The following is a 21,776-nucleotide window of genomic DNA, read 5'->3' on the forward strand; positions in this document are numbered from 1 at the left end:
ACGAGCCCCCCAGGGTGGGCGAGCTCAAGGCCGAGGGGGGCGGCCCTGAAGGGGGCGGCGGCGGGCGGCTGGCCTACTACCCAGCCTATGTGCCCCGCACGCTGAAGCCCACCGTGCCGCCCCTGACCCCCGAGCAATACGAGCTCTACATGTACCGCGAGGTGGACACCCTGGAGCTGACGCGCCAGGTCAAGGAGAAGCTGGCCAAGAATGGAATCTGCCAGAGGATCTTCGGGGAGAAGGTGAAAGTGGTGGGGTTCGCCCCAGAGGTTCAGGGAGCCTGGGGAGCAAGGACATCTTTGCCGTGTCCATGGCCTGGAAAGAAGGGTGTGTGTGTGTGTAAGTGAGCAAGAACTGAGCAGAAGCAGGAGTCAGACCCAGATCTGAGTGACCCCAAAAGCCCTTTTTCCTATCCCTGGGCAGTGGGGAAAGGGGAGCCACGGACAAGGCTGGTGTTCAGTTCTGCGGTTTTTAAAGCTGTGAAAAGCTTCCATCTGGTTAGTTAATAGCCGCCTAACCCCGCTTCTCCAGTAACCTCCATCCCTCCCATGGTCCATTCCACTTAAGTGTTAGGCTCAGCTCAGCTCGGAGGAATGGGAAACACAACATAGGAAGGCTTCCTGGAGGAGGAGGCACTTAAGGGGTCTTAAGAGTCCAAGGACGATTTTTAGATGGGCTTCCCTTGTGGCTCAGCTGGTAAAAAATCTGCCTGCAATGCGGGAGACCTGGGTTCAATCCCTGGGTTGGGAAGACCCCCTGGAGAAGGGAAAGGCTACGCACTCCAATATTATGGCCTGGAGAATTCCGTGGACTGTAAGGAAATCTGGAAGGGCACTGCCGGTGGAGGGCACAGCACAGGCACACAGCAGGCATATGGAGAGTGAAGATCACTTGAAGGCAGCCCTCTCCTCTTGGAACAGGAGTGAGCAATGGGCCCTAAGGGTCTGGGGAAGAGAAGTGGAGGGGATGGCCAGGACCTGCTGACCCAGCCTTCCCGCCCTGCCCATCCCCAGGTGCTGGGCCTGTCACAGGGCAGCGTGAGTGACATGCTGTCCCGGCCGAAGCCGTGGAGCAAGCTGACGCAGAAGGGACGGGAGCCCTTTATCCGCATGCAGCTGTGGCTCTCGGACCAGCTTGGCCAGGCCGTGGGCCAGCAGCCCAGCGCCTCCCAGGGTGAGTACAGATGGGGCCCCGAACCACCGAGAGCCCTCACTCTTCCAGTCTGTGCAGTGGCTTCACTGCCCAGGTCTCCTTTCCCCTGCCCCTCCCCGCTGCTGCCCTGAAAAGAGCCCCTGCTCCCCTTTCATCCTTCCTTCAGCCAGACTGACCTCTAGGTGGCGCCAGAGTGCCTAGACTGAGCGGGAGTAGGGGTGGGGGCGGTGCCCACCTAACCATCCCATGTCAGAAGTCTGCTGATTGATCTCTTTCCCAGCAATCCAGCTTGCAGCCTCAGAATCCTTCTTCGCACAGAGCCTTTGGGTTTATATTAACAAATTTCCATCAGGCACCAGTTAAATACATTGAGGAAGAAGTACCTTTTTCCACTTCACTGGAAGGTGCCCTGTGGACCAGCACAGGAATTTCTGAACACGCCCCTCCCCATTAGGGACACCTCCCCAGGCATGTCCCCTGCCCTCCCCGGACTGTCCCGTGGCTCAGCTCACGCTGGAAAGTCCAGTGAGTGGGTGACTCTTGATTCCTCAGGAGGTGACCCCCATTATCTCATGGAGTCCTCTTTATGGCCCTGAGCAGGGAAGTTGCAAGTATAGCACTGCTTGTATTATGGCCCCATTTAACAGATTCAGGAACTGAGGTTCAATAAAGTCACCCTATCCAAGATATCTTCTAAAAAGTGGTTTTCTAACATGCTGCTGCTGCTGCTAAGGCGCTTGTTATGTCTGACTCTGTGCGATCCCATAGATGGCAGCCCACCAGGCTCCCCTGTCCCTGGAATTCTCCAGGCAAGAACGCTGGAGTGGGTTGCCATTTCCTTCTCCAATGCATGAAAGTGAAGTTGCTCAGTCGTGTCTGACTCTTAGCAACCCCATGGACTGCAGCCTACCAGGCTCCTCCATCCATGGGATTTTCCAGGCAAGAGTACTGGAGTGGGGTACCATTGCCTTCTCCATTTTCTAACATATATGTACACAAAATGTCTTATGAAAACTGTGGTTTTATTTTTTAAGGTAATTACCATTTTGTTATAGTGAGACTATTAAAGCTGTACTCTCACAGCAACTGTCAAGTATATATATAAAATAGGATTGTTAACCTCAGTCACCGTGCTGTGTATCAAATCCCAGAACTTACTCATCTTATATGCATCTTTTTATTACATTATATTATTGATTGCTGTGGGGACTCACTGTATTTTACTTAGCTAACTCTGGCAGTTGGACTTGTCAGTCATTGCCAAGTCCTTTTTTTTTTTTTTCTCTTAACTTTTAATTTTGATGTAATTTCTAACTTACCAAAGCGTTGAAGCAATAGAACCAACTTCCTATATCCTACATACTGATTCACCAGTTGTTAATTTTGCCATATTTGTGCTCTTTCTCTCAACCATTTAAGAGATTAATTGAAGATATCATGCCCCTTTACCCCTAAATATTTCAAAGTATTTAGCAAGAATGAGAAATTTTACAATAATACAATACTACTATGTAACCCACCATCTATATTCCAAGTTTCTTCAGTTGTCCCAATAATCACCTTTATATAATTTTATCTTTCCCTGTCCAGGTCAAATTCAGGATCACTTGTACTTAGTCATCATGTCTCTTTAGTCTCTTTCAATTTGGACAGTTCTTCTGCCTCTCTCTAAAGTTTTTTAGTTTTGACGTTTGTGAAAACTGGAAGCCAGTTATGTTATAGACTGATGCTCAGTTCAACTTTGTCTGATGTTCCCTTGTGGTTAGAGTCAAGCTGTGCACTTCGGGCAGAAATGTCCCAGAAATGTTGCTCTGTCCTTCTCAGTCCATCATATCAGGAGTCACCAGCTGTTGATTTGTCCTGTGATTGGAGGTGCTAACTTCAATCACTAGATTGAGGTGGTGTTGGCAGACAACTGTACTTGTAAAGTTACTGTTTTTCCCTTTGTACTTAGTAAGTATCCTGTGGGGAGATACTTTGGGACTAGGTGGATATCTTTTTCCTCCTCCAACTTTCATCTACTGGTTTTCACAGCCAGGATGGTCCCTACCTGAGATTTTACTGTGGTAGTTGCAAAATGGATTGTTGCTAACTCTTGGCTGTAACAAACAAGCCTGCCCAAACCATGCATGTCTATGCCAGATTGCAGTAACTGCCTTCTCTGTCTCTCTGCGGCCCACAGTCAGTCCCACTGAACCAAGGTCCTCGCCATCCCCACCCCCTAGTCCCACGGAGCCACTGGAGAAGAGCTCCCAGGAGCCCCTGAGTCTGACACTGGAGAGCAGCAAGGAGAACCAGCAGCCAGAGGGACGCTCCAGCTCATCACTGAGTGGGAAGATTTACTCGGGCAGCCAGACCACAGGGGGCATCCAGGAGATTGTGGCCATGTCCCCCGAGCTGGACACGTACTCCATCACCAAGCGGGTCAAAGAGGTCCTCACAGACAACAACCTAGGTACAGGGTACCGGGAGTCAGGGGTGCTGCCTCTTGCCCTGCTTGGCTCCCCCTTGCCTTAAGGAAAGAGCCATGGTGAGATCCCAGGCACTGGGGTCCCTTCTGCAGGTGCTGCTCAGCCCTGGGCCACCCAGGGCTCCCTGGGAGGCATCTGACTCTGAACTGGGTCTCTAGAGTGGACAGCAGGGAGGTCAGTATGCTGTCCTCCTAAAGTGCTTAGCCCACAACTTTCAAAACTTCCTTCCAGGAGGACTTAGAGAATCCCAGGAAGATTCGCAGTTATTCCGAGTTATTCTCAGATAACTCAGTCCTCATCCAATGCTGGGGGCCCAAGGGAGACATCTGGATTCTTTAATTTTTTGAATTACAAACTCCTCCACGTCTCAGATGGGAGTCAAGTCATGCACACAAACCTCAACTTTTCACTACAATTTTTATAATAAAAATAAGGTATCACTATTTGAAAATGCCAAACAATACAGAAAAAAAAAAGTTAAAGTGTAAACAAGTAAAATCTCCCCTAACCTCCCAGTCATACGCCACAGTTTTTCTGTATCTTTGATATTTTCTGAACACATACAAAATTGTATGTTCACCTAGTTTCTTCTCTTCTTGTTTCTAGATAGATGAAATCACACACAGGCTGTCCTTCCACTTGCTTTTGAAAAACTTACACTCTTCTGCGGACCCTCTTCTGCCTTAGAATGAATAGCCCACCTGCAGTCTTTGTCACTGTTGCAAAAGTTTTCAGGCCATGGATGCCCCACATTTTTTATGCAGCTGATGAGCATTTTGCTTGTTCCCAATTTCCTGCTGCCTCTGAAACCACATCCACATGCGTTTTTGTGCCCTTGGGCAAGTACAACTGGAGGAGAAATCCCAGGCAGTGGAATTGCTGGATCAGAGGGCTTGCATATTGAAATTTTGATAGAATCTGTCAAATTACTGTCTGACAAGGTGATACTTATTTGTGCACATGAAGTTTGCAGACAATGTCAGGGATCCCCTAGGAGTGAATAACATCTGAATCATGACAGCATTTTTGTTTGGCAGCTATCTGCCTGCCCCCATCTCCTGTTCTGCAGAAAGTTCCCCAGATGCACACAGGCATGGGTCCCCCAATGTGTCTGGTCCTCCCTGCTGAGTTAGTGGAGACATTCCCTGGTTTCTGCCTGTCCCTTGTCTCTCCCGGGAGCACCTGTGCCCAGCCTGGGGTAACAGGTCGTCCCCCTCCTCCCCTGTCCCCAGGGCAGCGGCTCTTCGGGGAGAGCATCCTAGGGCTGACCCAGGGCTCCGTGTCTGACCTTCTCTCCCGACCCAAGCCCTGGCACAAGCTGAGCCTGAAGGGCCGGGAGCCCTTTGTGCGCATGCAGCTGTGGCTCAACGACCCCCACAACGTGGAGAAGCTGAGAGACATGAAGAAGCTGGAGAAGAAAGGTAAGCCCTGGGAACTCTGGGTCTGGCCTCAGGTTTTCCCATTGGAACCGTATCTGGTTCTAACCCAAATAAACCCAGGGTCCCAGTGGTCCAGTCTTAGCCTAGTGTAGGCTGCAAGAAATAGCCATTCCACGGAACGTGAGCCATTAAAATGTTTAATACTTTTCCCCTGAAAATTCCAATACACCGTCTCTCTCAGCATCCTTCCACAAACCCATAGCCACTCCAGAGTCTCCTGCATATTCCTCAAGCCCCCTCTCTCTCTGATCTCTCCATCCTCTGCATCAGAGTCCTATTATATTACCCCCTTTGCCCATCATCTGGATTCTACGCAACAAAGCACAGAATTGACCCAGCAAATGATAACTGCCCCCTTAACAAGACCGGACAAGAAATCGCAGGTTCTTACATTGTCTGATAGGATTTTATCTCCCTGAAAAATTGAACTGGCACTGAGCACCTGCTTTGTGGCCCAGCCAGTCTCATGCTTTGTGTGTAAGGGATTCCTGGGTCTAAGAAAGCTCAAAATCCAGTTGGGAGAGGAGACTTGAGGAGTTGGAAAGTTGTCAGCTGGGGCACTAAGTCATGACGAGGGCCCAGGGTCAAGCCAGGCTATAAGCGGCACATGGGGCAGGGCCGAGTCTGGCTGTTGGCATCAGACAGCTGTACGTTGGAACTTGTCCTGCCGCTTGCTGGCTGTGTGATCTTGGGCAAGTTACTTCCCTTCTCTGTGCCTCATTCCACTTCATCTGAAAGTAAGAGTCATAGCATCTACCTCAGGGCATTGGTGTGAGGATTAAATGGGACCCAATACCTTACTTCCTCCATTCTGAGGTGGGCTTCCCCCCGCCCAATGCACACACATTTTGATGATTTGAGGCTGAGATGCATCATGCAGTTACTACGTTCATTTAAAATTAACGTCCTGGAGCCTGGCAGGGGCCAAGGGCAAAAGACTCTGCACCACTTTCTGCATCTGTACCACCGCACTGAACCCACAGACTCCACAGACGGCTCCAGAGAAAGCTGTGAAAACAGGAAAGAAAAAACTAAAATTACTTCCCCCTGCCCTCCAAAACACTGGTGAAATTCAGGGACACTTCTGACAATCGAGAATGCTGCAGAACCCCCTTTTTGGAGTACTTTCTGTCTGTGAGGGCAGCCCTCCACACATGTTAACAGTTAGCGTGTTAATGACCAGGTGTGGGCAGGCGAGCGGCTCCTGTCTCACGAGGAGGGCATGGAAGGAGAAAAGGCTGAGGCCGGGCCGGGGTCCCCATGTTTGGGGCACAGGGGCTCTGAGGACAGCTGGCTGGTGCTCAGTTCAGCTTGAGACCCCTCCTTGGTTCAGGGGAGCCTCTAGTTGGCCCCTCTCAGCCCTTCCTCCCTCCCTCCCCCGCCCCAGCCTACCTGAAACGCAGGTACGGCCTCATCAGCACTGGCTCAGACAGTGAGTCTCCAGCTACCCGCTCCGAGTGCCCCAGCCCCTGCCTGCAGCCCCAAGACCTGAGCCTCCTGCAGATCAAGAAGCCCCGAGTGGTGCTGGCCCCCGAAGAGAAGGAGGCGCTGAGGAAGGCCTACCAGCTGGAGCCCTACCCCTCCCAGCAGACCATTGAGCTCCTCTCCTTCCAGCTCAACCTCAAGACCAACACCGTCATCAACTGGTTCCACAACTACAGGTAGGGATGGGGGGTAGGGTGCCTGGTGGCCCCTGGGAGGGTGGGCAGGGGTCTCAGCCGGCACCCTCTGCTTCCTCATCCCAGGGCCTGGAGGGAGCCCATCATGGCCTCTGGGAAACGAGGTGGCCATATTTCTAGGTGTTTAGCTTTATAACGTAGGCAAACCCGGATGTAAATTCCAGCTCGACAGTTTTCATCTTGTGCGGCCTGGGCAAGTGACTTCACCTCCCAGAGCCTCGGTCTTCTAACCTGTAAAATGAGAATTATAATGGGATCTACTTCATAGAGTTGCCTTGAGGATTTGATGCGGCTAACATACTTACGGAAAATAACCCGGCACATAGGAGGTGGTGGGTGCTGACGACACTGTTGTCGCTGCCTTTGTTGTGACTTCACCAGCTTGCTCCGCGTCTGCCTCTACAAAGGGACAGGGGATTGTGTTTGGGACACAGGCCTGAGGCACCCTAACTACCCACTGAGTTTTGTGTCAGTGCCCTGGTCTGGGGCTCCTGCCTTTCCCACTCCTGAGGGTGAAGGAAACCCTTGTGGCAGCCCCTCAGGCTCTACCCACCTCAGGGAGTGGGTGATCCCTAAGGAAAGTGGTGCCTCCTCCCACTCACCAGTCCCTCATCCTCGGAGCAGCTGACCTGCAGGGGGCTGGCTGCCTCGGGGCACTGACTGGGTGTATGGTTCCCAAGGAGACCGCAGAAGGGCTTCCTGAGAACACTGAAGAGAAGGCTTGACGCGATTTCAAGGGCCATCCCTCTGAGGCACTCCCCACCAAGCCTCCTGAGCAAGAAATGTCTCTGATGCCCCTGTGGTGCCAGAAAAGAGAGTCTCTTGATCCCTGAGAGAAGAGGAGGGAGGAACCTAGAAGGATGGAACACCTGAAATCTCTCTCCAGAGCCCAGGCATGGGCATCACACAGACCTGAGTTCAAATCCCACCTTGGCTGTGTGTTGTTGGGCAAATCACTGTACCTTTCTGAGTCTCATCCCTATTTTACAGATAAGGAACTTAAAATTTACTCCACAATGCTGAATTGAGGATCAAATGAAAAACTACAGGCATGAACACATTGTAAAATACTGCTTATAGCTTGCTCAGACCCAGAACCTGCCAAACGGCAGATGATATAGGTCCTTAAAGCCTCACACCTTCCTTCGCTTCCAGACATTCTCTCCCGTCTTGTTTCCCACAGGAATGTATCCCTCCATTATAATCCAGCATATTTATTTCAGTTAATATTTGCCATGTATGCACAGGGAGCCAGGGTTGGGAGATACGGGGGTTCAGAGCCGTCATCCCTGCTCTTAGAGAGTTTAAGATCACAAACCAGATAATTTCATGACAACCTAATAAATGCTGTGAAAACAAGAAGGAATAAGGAACTAAGGGAAAAGGGAATTCTACCTAGGGGAAATTTAGATAGAGAGGTGGCATTTCAGCTGGGCTTTGAGGGAGTAGAGAGAATTCCACTCCCCAAAAAATAACACTCTCAAAGAGCTATAATTATAGAAGAATACATTGCTTCATTTAGTAAATGTTTATTGAACATCTTCTCTGTCCCAGGTACCAAAGAGAATGAGGTAAAGTCCTTAGCATCTCTCACAGACCAGCAGGAATGGTCACTATTAAATGAGTTCTTATAGTAATGTATCATTACACACTGCAGTGAGCTCTGGGAAAAGTGAACAATAGGATGTTTTGAGAAAAACTTACTTGGAAGGACTTGCTATAGATTAGGGAGTCAAGAATTGATGAAAAAGACTAATTTTTACTATGGTATAAATGACTATTAGCCAGATATTTATATTTTACCCACAGTTTGGAAGTTCTAATGATAAAGCTTCAGGCAAGTGAGCCATCCCAAAAAACACCCAGCACTCCCCTGGTCCCACCAACTCTTCCCTCTAGAGGGAACTAAAGGAGAAGACAGGGTCTCCTGAGAGGTGGGCAAGGCCACCTTTGTGGAAGGATTAGGAACTGAGAGACGAAAGTGAACCCGATCACCGCTGATAGTCCCTCCGGGCTCAGGATCCTGGGATGGAGCCCCATCCCCGACCTGGGCAGGGAGGCAGGAGAGTGTAGGCAGACAGCTGGGTTCCGAGCCCAACTGCACTGCTTGCCAGCTCTGTGACCACGGCAGTCCCTGTGCCTCTCTGAGCCTTGTCATCTTTGTTGGTGGGCATGAGACTAGTCTCCCCCTCATAAGGTCATTATGAAAAATAATCTGCACAAAGTGCTTGGTCCAGCATCTGGTATGTGATAAGCACTAATCATTATGATCTTTATCAATGAAATTTATAAGTTTATTTTATATCAGTAACATGTACTTTATTATTATAAATAATAATATATGATGTCATCAATTAAAGAAGGATACAGCATTGAAGATACTTAAAAACTCCTATCACTCTATGATCTTGGACAACTGACTTGACCTCTCTGGACCTTGTGCTATTAGGGAAATAATTAATGAAGTTAAACCCATCCTAGCCTTTCCTGCCCTAAAACATAATAAATGAGACCACGTTTCCCTCTGACAAAAGGGAGGCCACTGAAGTGAAGAGAGGATGGGTTCTGGACTGGAATTCAGTGTACCCAGGGTCTGGGCCCAGCTCTGCCTCTGTGTGCCTTGGTGACCTAGACAAGTTGTTCTCTGCTTTTGACTTTGAGAAATGCTCTAGAGCACCACTGTCCAATAGAAATACAATGAAAGCCACATATATAATATACAATTTTCTAGTAGCCACGTTGAAGAAAAATTTTAAAATAAAACTAAACAAAAAGAGACAGATGAAATTAATGTAATAGTACCCACTCCAGTATTCTTGCCTAGAGAATCCCACAGACAGAGGAGCCTAGTGGGCTATAGTCCCTAGGGTTGCAAAGAGTCAGACATGACTAAGCACACACGCATATTTTATTTAGCCCAGTATATACAAATGCAGGGCTTCCCTTGTAGCTCAGTCGGTAAAGAATATGCCTGCAGTACAGGAGACCCAGGTTCAATCGCTGGGTTGGGAAGATCCCCTGGAGAAGGAAATGGCAACCCACTCCAGCATCCTTGCCTGGAAAATCTCATGGACACAGGAGGCTGGTGGGCTGCAGTCCATGGAGTCGCAAAGAGTCGGGCACGACTGAGCCACTAACACTTCTACAAATGCAACCATTTCCACATGCAGTCAGTATAACAACTGTTAACAATGAGAGAGCCACGTGTGACCAGTGGCTGCTGCACTAGACCGCACAGGGCTGGATTGTGAGCTCTGGAATCCAACAGTCCTGAGTTCAAGTCCTGGTTCTGCCACTTACCAGCTGTGAAACTGGGGCATATCACCCAGCATCTCTGAGCCTGTTTCCTCCTCTGGAGTGGGGATGATGATAGCCCACCATCTGGAGTTGTTGAGAGGGCTTACTAGGATGCTACATGTGAAGAAGCTTATGCATAGTGAGCCCCCCCCGGGAAGTGGGTGAGGTTACAGGGCCACTCACTGGGTTTGACTCCTGGGTTAGCTGTCCACTCCAGCACCTTGCTCACCACCGTCTCTGCCCCAGGTCCCGGATGCGCCGGGAGATGTTGGTGGAGGGGACCCAAGAGGAACCAGACCTCGACCCCAGTGGGGGTCCTGTCATCCTACCGCCAGGCCATTCCCACCCAGACCCCACCCCACAGAGCCCCGACTCGGAGGCCGAGGACCAGAAGCCTACGGTGAAGGAACTAAAGCTTCAGGAGGCTCCCGAGGAGAGCGTCACCCACCTGACCTCCCAGGACAAGACTCCAGTGAGGATTAAGCAGGAACAGACTGAGGAGGCTGAGGAACAAGCCAGCAGCCAGGACACAAAGGAGCCGGACAAAGGCCAAGGCTCCCCCCAAGAGGTGCATCCTGACCCTCTGGGTGACAACGGACTCCCCAAAGCAGCCCCAGGGCTCCTCCTCCCAGGCGGGACCACCCCGGCCTGCCCCTCGCTGCACCCTCTCCCGGAGAGTGAGGGCGGGGAGCGGCTACACCCGGACCCCCTAAGCTTTAAGTCAGCCTCAGAGTCCTCCCGCTGCAGCCTGGAGGTGTCGCTGAACTCGCCCTCAGCCGCCTCCTCGCCGGGCCTCATGATGTCCGTGTCGCCTGTCCCTTCCTCCTCAGCCCCCATCTCCCCATCCCCACCCAGCACCCTCCCTGCCAAGGTGCCGAGTGCCAGCCCTACCGCCGACACAACCGGGGCCTTGCACCCCAGCACCAAGGTGAACCCCAACTTGCAGCGGCGGCACGAGAAGATGGCCAACCTGAACAGCATCATCTACCGGCTGGAGCGGGCTGCCAATCGGGAGGAGGCCCTGGAGTGGGAGTTCTGAAGGTGGAGGCGAGGGGCGCACCCGGTGGCCACCAACTCTCCCAGACAGGACAGGGCCCCGGAAGGACAGCAGCGTTACGGTCCCGCCGTTTTCCGCTTTTGTTGTAATCCGAGCTCTATGAAGTCATGAGTGAGCAGGTAGGGCCGGAGCCCCTGCTGCCTCTTTACAGCTCCCCCTTCCCCAGGGAGCACCATCTTCTCCCTGCTGGCCTCTCTACCAGACGCAGAAGCAAAGTGGAGCCACATTTTCACTTGGAAGCTCCAAACTCTTTTAGAAAAATAAATATTTATAGACCACTTTTAGATATTTTAATAAAGGATCCTTTGGAATTTATTCCCAGCTAATGCTGTTTTGATATTAACAGAGAGTTATAAAATCAGGATGCTGTCACAACTGTTGCGAAGTATACACTGAAGTTGTGTCTTTTTTTTGCCACTAGATGAGATTAAAAGGAGACAATTGTTCAAAGCCATCACAAAACACTATAAGACTGACCAAAATTTAGATAACCTTTGAACTGCGGTATTTTTTTTTTTTCCACGTCTGTCTGTGAGACACATTGCATTGCTACTGCCCTTCCAGAAACCATGTTGAAAAGAGAAAGTCCAAAAGACTCTAAAGGAAAACTTCGATGCCGTGAGGGTGTGTTTCATTCTGGTGGTCTGTTTTGCAACCTGGATAACACAGATGTCCTGCGCTGTTGTAAGTGTTGTAGAGACGTGGGCTGTGGCCAACCATCCTCTCTGAGCTGTAACATGGTACAAAACAAACTGCTTACACTCCCTCTCGTCAGGAACCTGTGGACCACAGTGGGTGGATCTCCATCTCATCCACCTGTAAGGCAAGACGTGCTTCCAGATCCTTTGGAAAGCCTGGTACCGGGGCGAGAGTTTAGAGGGTGGCACTTGAACCAGAGTGACGCCATTCCTCAACCTGAATTGTGGCCACAGCACGGGAAGTTTCCCTACTGGCTTTCCAGAGCAAGACTGTGGCTGCCATCTTCCTCTCCTTGTGTTTTAAGAAAATAACAGTGTTGGTCATCCCACAAGCACCCAGCTCAGCACCCCACACCAAAAAATAGGTTCATCAGACTAGAGACCCCCAACTCCCCTCTCATCATCTTCCTTCTCAAGTTGACCCTGGTGCTTTCTGGAAAGCGTCTGCACCTCCAGGTTTGTGCAGAATGAAGCTCAAAGGTTTGAGTTCACTGCAGCATGACCACCACATCCGTCTCCAAGTCCAGCCTCCTGTCTTCTAACACGTGACCTTTTTGAGAACAAAGACTCAGCACCCCAACTCAGAGAAGCCCTCCCTCCGGTGTCTTTATCACCTTGGTTTTTAGAGGGAGAGCTCCCAATCTGGATGGACCAGTCACCATATTGTGTCAACAACACAGCAGTGCCCCTGTCCTAGCTGTATAACTAGGGCCTCAGTCTCTCCGTCTGTAAAATGGGGCTATCACAGCAGCCATATCAGCTCCATCCAGAATGACAATGAAAAGGTGGTCGTCATGGTGCCAACCCAGTACCAGAGGGAGAGATGGTTGACAGGGATTTCAAGGATGGAGCAAATATCTTGAAACCCAGGCCGGCAAATTCCAGTGAGCAGAAGGGATCAGTTGAGGGCCGTTCAGAAATCTCAACTCTCATGCACCCAGCCCAGGCTGTAGTCTCCACACCAGTCATAAAGAACAACGCAGACCCTGCTGGAAAACCTCCTTTTCCATAAACCCAGGCTATGCATTGAAGAGTTTTCCACTGTATACATTTTTATCCAGATGAAGGTATTTTTATATTTTGACAATAGGAAACAGTGACCAATTTTCAGAGTAATCAAATCTGGAACAAATGAAAACATCTCCTTTTAGCCACCACCGCCCTGTCCCAACTAAGGCAATCATGGGAGACACACCACTTTTCACTGTTGAAAGCCACACAACACTGAAATCCAGGCTTACATGCAGACTGCAGTTCTTAAAGGACTAAATCTGGCTTTTATGTGACGGGATTTGATTAAGCACTTAGCATATAGTCTTTCGAACATGAAAAATCCTGTTGTACTTAAAGCTAGCAGACCTGTGAACAACTTTGTCGGGTTCACGTCCTGTAACGGTAAACAGAACAAAACCCCACAAAACCGTTTCTATGAGAGAGTGATGAACCTTGTTTAAATTAAAAAAAAACAAAAACAAAAGGAACACGTTCTGTAATAAACGCGTCACTCAATACAGAATTGTATAATAATGTCTGGGTGTCCTGTTTGCTTTGTTCTGGAGTTGGGGGTCAGATCTGCCCTTGAGTATTTTACAAAATGGTATTTTTAAAAACTGGTTTTTAAAATTCATTCGCCACCATTAAAATATGAGGGCTTGTCAGGTAAAAACCATGATTTTTTTTTTTTGTATGTATATGTTCTTTTTAAATTTTCATGTAATACTGGGGTATAGCTGATTAACAGTGTTGTTATTTTTAGGTGCACAGCAAAGTCAGTTATACATGTGTCTATTCTTTTTCAAATTGTTTTCCCACTTAGGTTATTATGGAGTATTGAGCAGAGTTCCCCATGCTATTCAGTAGGTTCTTGCTGGTTATCTCTCTTAAATATAGCAGTGTGTACATTCAGTCCCAAACTCCCAGTCTATCTCTCCCCGCTCCCTTCCCCTCTGGTAATCATAAGCTCATTCTCTAAGTCTGTATGTCTCTGTTTTGTAAATAAGTTCAATTATATCATTTTTTTAGATTCTGCATATAAGTGATACATGTCTTTCTCTGTCTGGCTTGCTTCATTTAGCATAATAATCTCCAGGTCTACGCATGTTGCTGCGAATGGCATCATTTCATTCCTTTTTATGGATGAGTAATATTTCATTGTATATACGCGCCACAGTTTATCTAGTCATCTGTTGGACATTTAGGTTGTTCCCATGTCTTGGCTATTGTAAACAGCATTGCAACAAACATTGGAGTGCTTATATCCATTTGAACCATGTTTTTCTCTGGATATATGCCCAGGAGTGGGATTGCTGGATAATGTGGTAGCTCTGTTTTTTAGTTTCTTAAGAAATCTCCATACTGTTCTCCATAGTGGCTGCACCGATTTACATTCCCACCAACAGTGTAGGAAGGTGCCCTTTTCTCCACACCCTCTCCAGCATTTATTGTTTGTAGACTTTTTGATGATGGCCATTCTGACTGGTGTGAGGTGATATCTCCTTGTAGTTTTGATTTGCATTTTCCCAATAATTAGTGACATTGAGCATCTTTTCATGTGCCTGTTGGCCATCTGTATGTCTTCTTTGGAGAAATATCTACTTAGGTCTTCTGCCCGTTTTTTGATTGGGTTGTTTGTTTTTCTGATACTGAACTGTATGAGCTGTTTGTAAATTTTGGAAATTAATCCCTTGTTGGTAGTACTTCACAGATATTTCCTCCTGTGGGTTATCTTTTCGTTTTGTTTATGGTTTCCTTTGCTATGCAAAAGCTTTTGAGTTTAATTAGGTCCCATTTGTTTATTTTTGTTTTTATTTCCATTACTCTAGGAGAGGATTCAAAAGCGATATTGCTGTAATTTATGTCAGAGTGTTCTGCCTATGTCTTCTCCTAAGAGTTTTATAGTGTCTGGTCTTACACTTAGGTCTTTGATCCATTTTGAGTTTATTTTTGTGTATAGTGTTAAAGAATGTTTTAATTCCATTAAAACTCGAGGTTACTGGGCCCAGGTCCCAACATGACAACAGCTAGTTGAGGAGTGGCTGCCCCTGTTAGGACACATGAGCACGGTTTGCCTCTGTCTGTACCTGTGCCAGCTGCCTGGGTCCGGTGGACATCTCGGCTGTGACTGTGCTGTGGGCTCCAACAGAGGAAGATGGAAGGACTGGAATCCACTTTCCACTCATTGCAACAGGTGGAAGCTGGTTAGATGCTGGGTCTACATCTGAGGAGCCAAGACTGTGCCCTGCCCCAGTTGGAGGCCACAGGCCATGGCCCTGAGACCAGTCAGTATACCAGCTGTGCCCACCTCAGTGGGGTGTGTGAGTGGCAGGTGCCTCCGGCTTCCTGATGAAAAAATGCCATGAGGAGCTCCCTGGTCACCAACACAGCAGTGCCTGTATAACTAGGGCCTCAGTCTCCTCATCTGTAAAATGGGGGTATCACAGCAGCCAACTCAAAAGGTCATTATCAGAAATAACGATGCATGTAAAGCACATAAGACAGTGTGTGGCATGTAAGGGCTCAGTACTACTTACTGTTTTCATGAGTGGGGGCTGGGTTCCTTCACCCCGTGATGGTGAGTCTCTATGCGTCACGCTGCAGGAGGTTTGTTTTCTTCCTCAACCAGTAATGTCAGGCGAGTTTCCGAAGTAGCACTGAATATTACTCACCCGGGAGGCAAGGGCATGTGGCATCCCAAGACAGACCTTTCCTCTTTGTCTGGAAACCTTCTGATCACCCCAGTTTTTCCACACATCCTTGCAGGGAGAATTAAATGATTAGTGACCTCCCCCTTGGTTAGGATAATTAATTGCTCCAAAGTAAAGTGAAGGACAGGCCCTGTGGACACTTTTTTGCAGCTCTGGGGGTCAGAAGTCAGAAACCCCCACAGTGTGGCAGCAGGGGTGGAGGAGGGGCAGGCTGGAGGAGGAAGCCTCATCTGATGGCACACACACACACGTGACCTGAGAGCCTGTGGGAATAGGTGCCCTTGGGGTGTGGGAACCAGAGCTCCCTCCGGACAATTAGCTTTGGTGTGGACACTGTGTCTGCAGTTGCTACCCATCTGGAGTGGAAAATTCAGCAAAAACACAGAAATGTGGAATTCTGAGCTAAGGACCATGGGAAAGCGGGAGTGGAGAGACCAGGGAGAAATGAGAGAGCAGGGAAGGCCTTGCAGGCAGAGGCAGGTTTAGATCAGGGGACAGAGGAGAGGAGAGAGCTGAGCTGGGGGGCGGTTTGGTGACAGTTCATTCAGGTAATAAGTTTGGATTGAGTACCTGCTGTGTGCTTAGTGCTTAAACGGTGGAAACCCCATGAGAGCATGAGTAGTGGGGTCCAGGAAGGCTCCCTGGAGGAGGAGGCATTTCAGCTGACCCCTGAAAGACAATTAGAGTTGGAAGAGAAGCATAAGAGGCAGGCAGAAGGAATAGCTGGCAAGACTTGGGACAGGGACATGGGGGAACAAAAGCAAAGGAGGCTGGAATTTGAGGTGAGGATGGAGAGAGGAAGAGGGACAAGGTAAGATCTTGAAGCCCCCCGCGGCATGCTGGGAAATAGGCCTTTCTCCTGAGGGCACTGAGGAGCCATGGGCAGTATGAAGCAGGGGGATGTTATGGTCAGACTTGCACTTCCAGGTTAGGAGGTTCCATCTGCCAGAGGAGATGGCAGGGCCCACTCCCAGTGCCGGCCTGACCTCAGGTTTCTGCTGCCCTTGCTTCCCACTTCTTCCTCTTCCCACCTTCTCTTCCTCCTAGTTGAGCTGCTGTGTTGGGCCAGCAGCCCCACTTCCCATCACCTCCTGGTGAGTGAGAAAGCCAGACTGTACCTGGTTGTTTGGCCCATGACAGTTGGCATGACCTTTCTAGAAATCACTCTCAAGGCCAAGAGCTCCACGGCTCAGGTATTGAGTGTGTGCCTCTTCGCAGGTACCCAGAGGGTAGAGCCACCCCTCTAAACCCTAGAACTGTAGGGATCACCCTTGGCCAACAGTGGGAGGGGTAAAACAGTTAATCTCTTTAATGGTCTGTGACATTCTCCAGCCCCCTAGGGTATAGTTATTGATAAAAAAGCAATGGCTTTGAAATAATCCTCGCCTGGATTAAACTCTATTATTAGGTGACCTGAGGACCCTTTAATGACTCAGGTTCCTTATCTGCAAAATGGACAGGATCATAATAGTATCTACCTGTATTTGTTGTCTCTTACTAACAACCAAAACTTAGTGGCTTAAAATAATAAACATTTATCTCACAGTCTCTGTGGGTCAGGAATGTGGGAGTGGCTTCACTGGGTGGTTGTGTCTCCTTGGTCTCTTCTGAGGTTGCAGTTAAAGCTGTGGACCATGGCTGCAGTCATCCGAAGGCTGTCCTGGGGCTAGAGAATCCACTGGCAAGAGGGTGCGCTCAGACGGTGAGTGAACAGGTGCTAGCTCTCGCTTGGGCATTGCAGTTCCTCTGCAAGTGGCCCTCTCCAGGGGCTGCTTGAGTGCCCTCACGACATGCCAGCTGAGAGTGAGCCAGGCAGAGGTTGGAGTGTCTCCTATTACAACCTAGACTTGGAAGCCCCGCTGTCGCTTCCTTAGAATCCTCTCAGCTACACAGCTTTGCCATTATTCATTGTGGAAAGGGACTTCACAAGGGTATGGACCCCAGGAGGCAAGGATCAGCAGGGGCCATCAGGGAGGCTGCCTGCCATCCTGCCTTATAAGTTTCTTTGAAGATCAAATGAACATTTCTTAAGCTGTGGTTCTAAAATCCCTTGTTTCCTACTCAAAGTGCAGATTCCTAGGTCCTGCTGCAACCTCCTGACCCCAAATTCCAGGGCCCAGGAATCTGCATTTTAAGGAACCACACCCACATCTTCCCCTCCCCCCACCCCCAGGTGACTTAGACATCATAGATCTTAGTAAACGGGAGGCAGTTCTAATTCATTTTGCTTTGTTTGTGTGTCAGATGCTGGGTGTCTGGGCATAGTCAGTAACTGTTGAGTTGAAAGAAATCATGATCCACTTAAAGGGTGCAGTTTATTGGGAAGATCCAGAGTAAACCTTGGAAAACCCAGAGGCAAGAAATTCAGCCAGGTTTCAGGACACTAGAAGGAAATGGCACTCCACTTCAGCACTCTTGCCTAGAAAATCCCATGGATGGAGGAGTCTGGTAGGCTACAGTCCATGGGGTCGCAAAGAGTCAGACACGACTGAGCCAACTTCACTTTTCTTTCACTTTATCTTGAGCCATTCTGTTCTCTGCCTAAGGCCACCTCATATCCAATTTGGTCTGTCATACCCACCTATTCAAAATTCCTAGGACCCTGATTGGTTCAGCTGGTATCTCAGGACCAACTCCTGCCCAAGCAGCTGTAGTCAGGATCACATGAGCTGAATGGGCACGGGAGGCAATTTTTTTAACTGTGCTGGGTCTTCGTTGCCACACGCGTGCTTTCTCTAGTTGCAGCACCCGGACTTGCTTGCGGTTGCCCTGAAGCATGTGGGATCTTAGTTCCCTGACCAGGGATTGAACCTGCATCCTCTGCATTGCAGGACTGATCCTTAACCACTGGACCACCAGCGAAGTCCCGGGAGGCAATTTTGGACGTATCTGTGCCGGGCACTGTGCCAGGCCTCAGGGGTACGTGGGAGGCAGACCTGTCCCTGCTCTCTAAGGAGCTGCAGTTTTGGGGGGTCTGAGTGCACTGCCCCGCCATTCCTTGGCCCCATAACTAGAGAAACAATGACAACAGAGCCCCTGGACAATGAGTTGCAGCAGCCCAGGTGCTCTCAGAGCTGCACCTGGCAAGAACAGATGCAGCCGTGGCCCCGAGCACAGGGAGACCAAGCCAAGGCAGCTCTGAGCCCTCTGTCAGGAGTGGGCATCCGTTTTGAAACCCTAAGTAAAAAATAGTTCGTGGGCTCACCTTTAAAGTCTTGATCAGAAAATGCAAAACCTGCAGCTGGACTTCAGCAGTCTCTCGTTGTACCGCCGTTTGGATGCTGCAATCGTAGAAACTGGGATGAGTAGCAGGGCCTTTTCTTTAACAAACTTTGCCTAAGGTGATCTGGGGAGGGGTGTTGGTGAAGGGTGGGTGCTGGACAGTTGGCTCCAGATCTAGCCAAAGTAGAGACAAAACAGCCCTGTTAAGGAAGTTAAAAGATACTGGGCCAGAAGTGGGGGGAGAGAAGGGCTATTCACTCCATATTTGTTCACTTGGAAGAGGAGAGATAAAAGGCATCCAGGGAAAGGATGAGGGGGTAAAGTGGCCCTTTTCCTCTCCCAGAGAATCCCACTCGAGCCCTAACCTTCACCCCAGTAAGCTGACAACATCCTTTCTGGGGCTGGCTACCCAGAGCCATGCACCTTAAAAGGAGAAGCTGCTATCACTCAAGCTGCCCATTAGGAAGCCTCTGACTACTAATAATGAAAAAGCCCCTCTCCCAAAGTTTTAAACATTTATTACCTCAAACAACAAGACTTCTAGAAAAAGGGCAGGTTCTTGGGTCCATGATTCAGTGCTTCAGGGATATTTTCAATGTGCGCTAAACTCAGCAGGGCATCTTTTCCTTAACGTGACCTACTTCATGATCACAAGATGGCTGCCACGGCTCCAGGTTTCAGACATAGCTTACTCCCAGAGCTCTTTGTGTCCTTTTAGAAGCAAGAACACCCTTGCACTCACATGTCATTGGCCAAAATGGGGTCACACAGCCATTCTTTAACATCTATACACATGAAAAGGGATCACCACCACAAATCTTGTCATCCAGCACCATACATTTGGCCCTCTTGACTCATTTCACCTACCGCCCCAACACACAGCCATTCTTTAGCAGGTCAAGTTTAGCCGGTGCCTGCAAATCAAATGGGAGTAGCACCACTGAATTTGACTAATCATTTAGGGTGGATGGATGTTGGGCAGGGAGCCATAACTTCTGACCTGATTGCTCTCCTTAAGGTTCCCATCCCCTGCCCCCAGGCGGCTTCTCAGAATATTCCTTTTGAACACATACAATATCCCCCAAAGACTGTTGCAGTGAAGACAGCTTCCTTGACTTTGCCATGGTCCTGGGATGTTGTGGTCTTCTTAGGCACGTGCCCTGCACACCTCCCCTGAGTCAAAAGGAAACACGGTTAGCAGGTGGACACTGAGTGACGTGTCACCCCTTCCACTTTCATTGGCTTCTTGGAAATGTTCCTAAGAAGCCTGCAGGTGAGGGCTTCCCTCCCTGGGACCTTCCCTCTTGGAGCCGTCTCTCCTGCTGTTTCCTCCATTCTTGCCCCAGGCCCTGCAGTGGCTGTGGTCACAAATGCCACAGGCAGCATCCTGACTCAGCCCCCATCTGTCAGCTGTGGTACCAGGAAGGAATTACTCAGCATATCCGGGATGCTCATGAGTAGCATGATTCCCTGACCTTAGTATTTTTCTTGTTCTTTGAACTTGCTCTGCAGACTGAGAACTGCAGGTTACTCATCCTAAGCCACATTTTCCTCGATGCACATGATTTTTCCAGACTGTCAAGACGCATGTGACCCAGCTCTGAATCCATGTTAAAAGGACCTAAGGGCTAGTCTATCATGCTGGATGACCTTGGGCCAGCCCCTTCAGTCTGTGAGTCCCCCATCAGCCCAGCAACCATACAGATAACAGATACAGAAACACAGCATAAACAGGGCCGCCATCCGCCCTTTGTTCACAGCAGACATCACTAGTCAGTCACAGGCTATTTCCCTCTGAATTAGCACTGGTGCCAGAATCCTCCTCCCTCTGGGCCCTGATCAGTGAGGAGAGACAGGGGTGGCTCTCCCCTTTGGGGTCCCTCCCAGGTGTCAGGCCTTCAGCCCACAGTTGACCTTCTTTCTAAACCTCACCTTCCTCCCTGCGTTCTTCTGCCTTCCCCTCTGAAAAGGAACTTGGGGACTCCATTGCCTCATGTTCCTCTCAAAGACTCTTGTCTTCTTCCACAGGCTTCCGGAGGTTTACATCCCTTCTCTGATACTTTTGAGCTGTGTGAACCTGGCTGATTTCTTAACCTCTCTGAGCCAGTTTCCTCACCTGTAAAAGGGGGCCAGTATCTGCCATAAGAGGTGGTAAGAATGTTCCTGACAGAGCATCAGCCAGGGAGCACTCAGCACACACTCGTCACTTCTCTTGTAGGGCTTGCTCCTGGCTCTGCCAGGCCAGTCAATCCAGGGTTTAGATGGGGCAAAAAAAAAAGAAAATGATATCACCAGCCATTACTTGATAAGTTTTTTATTTATTTCATTTTAGCCTCTATTTCCCTCTCCCAGGATGCTTGATCTCTCTCCCCTGCCCAACTCTGGAGACAGCCTGACCCTGTGTTGGGCTTTGGCGGGGAGGGGGGAGACTGTACCTTTAGAGCTTGTAAACCTACACCAGGACTGGGGCCAACGCCTCACCACACCAGCTGGGTCTGGCCAGGACATGGGCACCTAACAGTTCCTAACACCCCCTGAGATCCCAGAGCCTATAGACTAGAGCTGCCAACCCTGCCCACCACTCAGGACTTGGGGAAGGGGGGACGGAAAGTGTACCAAGACCCCCAGAGGCACCTTCAGGTGAGCAGGGCTCACCAGGGAGAAGGCAAAGAGCCAGGTGAGATTCTTGAGGTTCCTCTGTCCTCAGCCAAGGCTCCTTGCCCACCCCCCGCCCCAGGGCAGTGCCACCTACTCCCCACCGCCACTGGCCAAGCCCAGAACCAGGGCACCCTATCCCTTCACCAGCCAACAAGAAACAAAAACAGTGAAAATACCAAACTCTGTTGCTAGGAGAAAAAAAGACACCCTGAAGTATTAAAAAGTAAATTAAAACTGAAACTCCAGTCAGCTGAGCCAGCAGTGAGCTGGTGATTGCAGACAGACAGCACCCATTCTTTCCCAAGCCCCAAGGCCTCCAAAGGCAGCAGAAAGGGGCAAAGGGCCCAGTCAGTGTCACCAAGAGGGAGCCTCTGGGGAAATAAAGATTAGGGCAGAGGT

The 21,776-nt window shown here is 49.5% G+C and overlaps 1 protein-coding gene and 1 long non-coding RNA gene across 2 annotated transcripts in view; one reads left to right on the forward strand and one right to left on the reverse strand.

The window, feature by feature from the left end:
• CUX2 (cut-like homeobox 2) overlaps positions 1 to 13,490 on the forward strand; it is a 280,298-nt gene extending 266,808 nt beyond the window's left edge. Inside the window, exons 20-25 of the mRNA XM_010841427.1 lie at positions 6 to 242; positions 1,014 to 1,173; positions 3,335 to 3,607; positions 4,856 to 5,044; positions 6,450 to 6,723; positions 10,285 to 13,490. Of these exons, the coding sequence (XP_010839729.1) occupies positions 6 to 242; positions 1,014 to 1,173; positions 3,335 to 3,607; positions 4,856 to 5,044; positions 6,450 to 6,723; positions 10,285 to 11,077 (1,926 nt within the window). The 3' untranslated portion in view covers positions 11,078 to 13,490. The remainder of the gene's footprint in view (positions 1 to 5; positions 243 to 1,013; positions 1,174 to 3,334; positions 3,608 to 4,855; positions 5,045 to 6,449; positions 6,724 to 10,284) is intronic.
• Positions 13,491 to 19,217: 5,727 nt separating this feature from the next.
• LOC104989643 lies at positions 19,218 to 20,831 on the reverse strand. Its single transcript, XR_825396.1, has 2 exons — positions 20,652 to 20,831; positions 19,218 to 19,892 (listed from the first exon to the last, which is right to left on the reverse strand). It is a non-coding gene; the product is annotated as an uncharacterized LOC104989643 (long non-coding RNA).
• Between the last annotated feature and the right edge of the window lie 945 nt (positions 20,832 to 21,776).

The sequence above is a fragment of the Bison bison genome, unplaced genomic scaffold, assembly GCF_000754665.1.
Source record: "Bison bison bison isolate TAMUID 2011002044 unplaced genomic scaffold, Bison_UMD1.0 scf7180017864160, whole genome shotgun sequence".
Classification (NCBI taxonomy): Eukaryota; Metazoa; Chordata; class Mammalia; order Artiodactyla; family Bovidae; genus Bison; species Bison bison.